General features: G+C 39.2%; 1 protein-coding gene across 5 annotated transcripts in view; it reads right to left on the bottom strand.

Annotated features, from left to right (window-relative positions):
• LOC122250501 (cell division cycle and apoptosis regulator protein 1) overlaps window positions 1-7,500 on the bottom strand; it is a 20,582-nt gene that overhangs the window by 1,882 nt on the left and 11,200 nt on the right. For 4 of the 5 annotated variants that reach the window (XM_043011940.2, XM_043011943.2, XM_043011941.2 and 1 more), the window contains exons 8-19: window positions 7,045-7,282; window positions 5,702-5,764; window positions 5,049-5,132; window positions 4,424-4,582; window positions 3,711-3,866; window positions 3,366-3,497; window positions 2,709-2,972; window positions 2,295-2,567; window positions 1,713-1,845; window positions 707-814; window positions 406-468; window positions 1-65 (exon numbers count right to left, since the gene is read on the bottom strand). The exon at window positions 1-65 is cut by the window's left edge and continues 55 nt beyond it. In XM_043011940.2, the coding sequence (XP_042867874.1) occupies window positions 1-65; window positions 406-468; window positions 707-814; window positions 1,713-1,845; window positions 2,295-2,567; window positions 2,709-2,972; window positions 3,366-3,497; window positions 3,711-3,866; window positions 4,424-4,582; window positions 5,049-5,132; window positions 5,702-5,764; window positions 7,045-7,282 (1,738 nt within the window). The remainder of the gene's footprint in view (window positions 66-405; window positions 469-706; window positions 815-1,712; window positions 1,846-2,294; window positions 2,568-2,708; window positions 2,973-3,365; window positions 3,498-3,710; window positions 3,867-4,423; window positions 4,583-5,048; window positions 5,133-5,701; window positions 5,765-7,044; window positions 7,283-7,500) is intronic. The other variant, XM_043011945.2, reaches the window with a different exon arrangement.

The following is a 7,500-nucleotide window of genomic DNA, read 5'->3' as shown; positions in this document are numbered from 1 at the left end:
TGACTTTTCCAGCTGCTGAATCAGCTTGCCGATGTCGACTAACGAGCCTCCATACTTGACTACACCTGAGAAACAAGGGAATTTTCATTTTTCTGTTATCACTCCCTCTCAACATTTACACACTCACTCACATGCACGCTTGCACACATACTTAAATTCTATTTATCTCCATACATACAACTCTCCTTATATATATACATATTAGCAGATAAAACCTATTTCTACTTTTCCATCTATATATATAAACATCAGGAAGCAGATAATATCAAGAAGGAACAATAAACCTGCAGTGGAATAAGAAAAAGAATATGAATAAGAATAAGAACAAGAGTAAGAAAGAGAATAGGATTATGAAAGAGAGTAGAAATGGCTGCCACGGCAGGCCTTTCTTGCACTGGCACTCACCCTGGGTAACAGGAACTGTGCAACCACCAACGGCTGATTGATCCTTCATCTCGCTGTCATTCACTGAAAAATGAAGGATAACTGCTTAATCCCACCCTTTCATGTTTTATTCATGCATCACAGTCTTTGTGTTTTACCTTGACTCATCTTTCTTATGTGTACAACTTTTCTCCAATTCTATTCATCCATATCTTGATCACTCAAGTCACCTGCCTCTAATTCATTGGTCCATCCTTTCATATCTGTCTAATATGTATCCACTTGCTCATTTCTGTATAATATACTCCTCTACTGTACTTACATGTTGTTGAGACAAAGGATTCCTCCTTGTTCTTACAGCCCTTTCTTAAAGTCTTATCCATTGGGGTACTTAAGGCATCAACAAACACTGGCATCATGGTATTGTTACCTGCAGGATAAATACTCTTGCTAAGATGTAATTCCTACTTAATTACACAGGTAAATACAGTATCTCAAAACCCTTACTAAAGATCAATAGGTATAACTGCAGATATATCATATATAGCACTTGAACACAACAGTGGGAATCACCACACTTTATTAAATCTTGTTTGAAATTGTGAAAGATGATGTTCTACTTTATCAGAGAGGAATTACTCTTGCTTAGGTCTGCTCGAACCTAACCTTGTCAGGGTAATCTCAACCTAAATCAAACTAGCAATACCATTCCTATCCTTATCAACTGAACTTGACAATTTGCCATGACTTGACTCAAGCTTACTCAAGTAAGCCTAGCCTAATCTAACTTAACTAACTAACTTTAGTCTCCATTTTGTTCTCATACTAAAGGTCTAACCTTTCAAAATTATACAGAGCAAAACCAAGATAGCTATTCCTGACCATAGTCACTTCATTTAGCTATCCTTTCCTACACCCCTCACTGTTCCTAACATGGATCCTAATTCGATCCCATTCTAACTTGATCTTAGTATTCTCAAACCTAACATATTCCCATACTATGCAAATCTAGCCTTATCTATCCTGACTTAATCAAATCAATCTAATCCAATTCTTAATCATTTTCTGTCCAAAACCAATTTTACTATCCTCAATCCTTGTGTAATGTACTTCATCCTTTCCTAATCTGACAGCCATCAGGCTAGTACAGTGGTAGCACGTTGGTCTCATATCCCTGTGGTTGGAACCCTGCCCACCCTCGTGGGCAGTTACTGCTGTGGCTGGGCACCATGGTGGGTAAAGACCAAGCTCAGATCAAGTTCCACATATCTGGCTTATCCTAATCTGCCAAATCCACCCAAGATCACTCTACCTTAAACAACCCTCACCTTTCGCCAAAAACTCTAAGTCTATGTTGGGAGGAGGGTCTCGCGGCTTGTCCTTCTCGTCCAAGGACACGTCCGTCATCTTGCGGTAGTGCAGAACGTCGCGGGACATCACCTTCGACATGAGTTTCTTTTGCTGCAAGGGAGAGTAATTATTGGATAAAATGTTCTCATTATGATGGGGCAGAAATGATCAAGAGGAAGAAAAGTTATGAGGATGGGAGGAAGGAGAGGCAAGGATGTTGGAATTAGAAGAGGAAAAATCGGAGGAAGATTAAGAGGGGATGAAGAAACAGGAAGAAGGGGAGAAGGAGGAATGAGGAAAAGAAAGAGGGAAATAAAGAAGAGATGGTGAAAGGGGAAAAAACATAAAATAGATGTAAAAATAATAGGTAAAACAAAAGGAAGACAACAGGCGGAAGAGGAGACAGAGGAGGACAAGGAGGATGTGCAGAAAACATTTAATCATCTTCAATACTCCAATATTATAAGGTAACATTATTAGGGGAAAAAAAAAAAATGAAACGAAAGAATAATACTAGACAAAGATGGGACAACTCGAAGCAACTCAAACCACTCCCTCACCTGCGCTCTGGAGAGGTTGAGTCCCAGCATGTTGATGATGTCCTCCAGATCCCGGTCGATGATGTAGCCCGTGTGCGTCTGGTCGAAGTAGACGAAAGAGAGGAGGAGGAAAGGGTCCACCGTCACCATTTTCTTCTTCTCCTTCTTCTCTCTTCTCTCCCGGTCCTTCTTGTCGTCCTTCTTCTTGCCGTCTTTGCTGTCCCTCCTCTCATCCTTCTCCTTGGTCTCCCCCGTCTTCATGCCCGGCGTCTCGTCCTTGGAATCCTCGTCATCCTTCAGAACAGAATGTCACATCATGAAAAAAAGAAAAAATAATAATGATCAAATGATACTGATAAGTACTATATTAAAATCAAAGTCCGCAATAAACTAGAGGACATTTGGCAAGGGAAAATTCCTCAGGGTCACACTTACTGCCTCCTCTTCCTCGTCTTCCTCCATTTCTTCTTCCTCCTCTTCCTCTTCCTTCTTGTCATCCTTCCCATCTTCCTTCTCACACGACCTCTTGTCCTTTTTGTCTCCTTGCTTGTCTTCTTCCATTTTCTCGTCCTTGTCCTCTTCTTCCTCCTTCCGATCCCTGTCCTCCCTCTTCTCCTTTTCGTCTTTGTCTTCCTTCTTTTCCCTTTCTCTCTTGTCTTTCTCTTTCTCCTTCTCCTTCTTGTCGTCCTTTTCTTTTTTCTAAGGTGGGAAGGAAGGATTTGAAATTAAGTACATATATGTGTAAACTTATGAGCCTGAAAATGTGTATAAAAATTTGCAAATGCACATATGCGTGCACACATGGACCCATGAACAAAACCATCCACATCCACACCCACATGGACCCCTGCACGCAATTACCCACACTAACATCAACACCCACACCCGTAAACACCCACACCCGTAAACACACACACACACACACACACACACACACACACACACACACACACACACACACACACACACACACACACACACACACACACACACACACACACACACACACACACACACACACATTCTCTCTCTCTCTCTCTTTTCCCTCCCCAGACTCTCTCATAAAGGAGAGTGAAAGTGGACCCAACTTACGTCCTCCTTCGTGGCCTTTTCGGGAGCTTCAACGAGGGAGCGGTAGATGCGGAAAGCAAAGTCCCTCATGAGCATCTCATTGAAGAGCTCGGCAAAGAGGCTCACCTCGAAGGAATGCTCTTTATTATCCTCCTGAAAACATGAAGGAAAAGACTATGAATTTGCTTTCTTCTGCTGGAAGTGTATAAATATCACTGTGTCTCAGTGTCTTTGTGCATGTCTTTATTAATTCCATGAACAAGTTGCATTCATTTTGAAAATTATTAATATAATACATTTGATTGGTGTGTCTGTGTGTGTGTATATACATACACACACAGACACACACATATATAGATAACAAACCTGTCTGTAATCCAACAGCACAGAAAGGGACATTGTTGTGCAGTCAAACTTCCCAGACTTTGCTGTTCTTGACGGATGAACAACAATCATCGGCTGATCAGGAAGAGTGTATCGTTTCTCTAATAAATTCCGCTCTCTCTCCTCCGCCTTTTTCTTCTATAGAATAGGGAGAAATGTGAGCATTAGGAGCTTTTCTTTTCCTGATGAATAGCATGCGTCTAATTATTATTATTATTATTATTATTATTATTATTATTATTATTATTATTATTATTATTATTATCATTATTATTATTATCATTATTAATAATAATAATAATAATAAAAATAAATAAATAAAACAATAATAATCATAATAATAATAATAATAGGCTCTTTGAATCTATTTGTATGGAATTATCAGCAATAGGCCTAATATGCAATTGTTTTGCTTCTATTTTTCTGACAAAGACTCATCTACAATAGAAGACACAAGGCCTCTGAATTGAATAATATGGAAGTCAAACATCAGAGCTAATTCTTTGAGCTGAAGTACAAAACTGAACTGAAATTCTGGGATGATTCTCTAATCCTTTATAAATCTTTACATTTGATAGGTTGGTGATGATTGCTGACACGACGTCCATCAGACAAAACAATGCTATTCTGACAGGTTGCATTCAATCAACCATCTACAACCTCTTACGTGCATTGGTACATGCAATAGATTTTACCTCCTCCTCTTCCTTTTTCCTCTCTTCCTCTTCTTTTCTTTTTCTTTCTTCTTCTTTCCTTTTCTCCTCCTCTTCCTTCTTTCTTGCCTCATCAACTTCAGCATTTTCTGCGTTTGCCGCCTTCTCCGACTCTTCTTTTTCTTGCTCGTTTTTCAGTATCTGCATTGTTGGGAGAGTGGGAAAATAAAGAGAAAATATGAAAGAGCCTCTTCTTTTATTAGAATCTAAGAATCTGCACAAATAGATAGAAATTTAAAACTTTAACAAGACCCTGGCTTTGCTGATGAAAGGCTGTTTGATCAATAAAAACTGTCTTCACACTATTACATAAATATATATTTATACAATATCAACATGCCTTGACATCATAATACACAAACACATAGGTACAAGTTCACTGTGGCAAATGTAGATAAGGCTATAAATAAAACTGTATAACTTCACAGTACAAGAGATGTAATTAATGCATTGCTATCAAATCTTCATCAGAATTCAGATTAAGATTTAACTGAAACAGGCTAATTACATCTCTTGTGATGAGAAGTTATTCAGTCGTATTCATACCTTTATCTAGATATTTACAAAATTAAAATGTATCAAAATGGATTGTCTGGAGTGTACTCACTTTTGTTAACCGGGCAATGAGCTGTGATTTGAGACCCTTACTGTTCAACATCCTGGCGTCCAATTCTGAGCGAAGTTCAACAACCTGCAATTATAACAACTCCAAGCTCTAAAAATATGTTGCAACTCAGAATTTAGAGACTTAGTTTGGTCTTAAATTTTGGTGCTTATTTAGGGAGAATGAACAGATTCAGGTAAATAGGTAACATACCTAGATTGTATGAATAAAGGATAAAAAATATGGCAATTATCTTGAATGCAGTATACATCACAAAATATATCAATATTGCATAACATACTACAAAGAGAGAAATAACTACAATGATACAGTGGAAAAGATTGAACCATAAAAAATGAAATACAGCCTTAGTAAGTATGAAGTAGTAAATTATTATGTTTCTAGTCAGACTGAACTCAATATCAGATAATAAAATCAAAATGAATTTGTTCATTTTGTTCGGTATTAATGTCTGAGGAGTATTCTAGTCTGACTCAAAATATCACAATTCATTCTTCTTCCTGTCTTGCTATGGCTGTTTCATTTCATCTTTAAAAAACACATTACAGTGTTTACAGGACCATATATGATGGCTATATAAGGTTGGATTTAAAACCGTCATTCTCAAGTAACAGAAACATGGCACCGAGTCTAACCTTCATACTCTTTGGGTCTAGCGTAGTATAATGGCTTGGATCCTTCTTCTTGGGCTGATCCTCCTAAAAAGATAAGAACTGTCCATTAGCCTCGCGATCCGTGGCGGGATTCGAGTTCAAATAACATGAGCAGAGCCTAACCAGATTGCCAAACTGAATCTCAGGGAAAAGGTTGGTAAATAAGATGTGTGCCTATCCACTCTGCAGCTCCAACCTTAAGGGGATGTGTGCTGAAGACGCAAAGGTGCTACATAACAGGGAAATGATGCGCAGCTTGAATGGGCGGATATTGACATGACTACAAACCAATGCTGTCTAAACATGGAGGTTAAATACAATGAATGGAAAAGCATGTGAAAACACAGAAACATTCTTGACCAATTTCATTAAAAATTGGTGGGACCCAAATAGAGATGATGGGATGGTGAAAGAACTAAAAACCAATAATAAAAAAAAAGTATCATGAAAAATACAGAAACGGCTAGTAGAGTCTGCAAGAAAAGGCAGGTGGTAGCTGGTATGTAATGATTGAGAAGACCTGATGGTTGGGTGGATGGGTGACTGTGTCCATCATAGATCACACACTCAAGACCACCTTGATTCTTGGGTACGTGACCTCACACCTCCCCCGACCTCCAAGCTACCTAGCTGCAGCCTTCCATTGGGCCATCTTGCGGGCGCATCACTAAATGGGCTAAGTCAACAACAATGGAGAGAGATTACCAGTCTTGGGAGCTCTAATGGATGAAAATGTGGAAATCAAATCTAGGATATTAACCAAATAACAAAAAAGTAAAAAACAAAAACAAAAAAATTATCAATAAAAATTACAAGATAAAATTAAGAAAATAAAAATTGAAAGAGTAAATAAAAAATAAAATGATACCAAAAATCTACTATGTCATACACATACTATTTCTAGTCTAATCAAACTAGTGATCTAAAATCCATCCATCACAATGCCAAAAAGCCAAAACTGTAGCAACCAGCAAAAAGGAACCCATGAACGCCCCTTCGCCAAGACTGATGGTGGTCTCCGAAACAAACGCATGATTGAGACTGAGTTAGTAATTGCCAAGTGTGAACTTTGACCGGACTGCCATCTCCGCCAGTCACTCGGGCAGCAAATGTTATGGCTAGAGTTCACATGTACAATGTACTGATCCATCAGATTAATCACAAGACTTATTACTGTTCTGATCATCAAATTCATCATTGTTATCATTATTATTAAGGATCCTAATGAAGCTTGAAGCTGCAGCACAGGTAGCTTGGATAAGGCATGAGGAGATGGTCTGCAAGAAGAGAGTAAACCGTAGAGAAGAAAAAGGTCGGATGAGTGCCTTGTCTTCCTCCTCCTCCTCCTGGTCCTCAGGCTGCTGCTGGCATCCCGCCGAGGAGGAGAGCTTCTTGTCCAGCTGCCGTTTATAGTTGAGGTGGAGGCCGTCCCACTCCAGTTTGGTGGGGCAAACGTTCCAAACATCTGGGAGAAATAGTACAGTGGTTTCAACCCGGGCAGGCGTGCTCCGGCCCTTGTGTGTAGACTCTCCTCGGCGATAGTAAATCTCCGCAAACCGGTACCTGAGATGGAATGGTGTTGCGTCAGGATCCGGCACTTGCAGAATGAGGGTCAGGGAGAGTTTACATGTACGCGACATTATTAACGCGTCAACATTCAAACAGAGCAGAATGCTGTACTATCCTTCCCCTCCTCCTTCACCTGTTTGAATAAAAATTGAAACTGGAACTATTCTACATCCTGCTCTCATATAGGAAGACCTGCTTTAATTAGAGTAGTT

Source organism: Penaeus japonicus, unplaced genomic scaffold (genome assembly GCF_977035675.1).
Source record: "Penaeus japonicus unplaced genomic scaffold, GWHDUDI00000001_assembly GWHDUDI00000041, whole genome shotgun sequence".
In the NCBI taxonomy this organism is placed as follows: Eukaryota; Metazoa; Arthropoda; class Malacostraca; order Decapoda; family Penaeidae; genus Penaeus; species Penaeus japonicus.
Note: the sequence above shows the minus strand (reverse complement) of the source record. Positions and strands in the feature narration are given on the sequence as shown.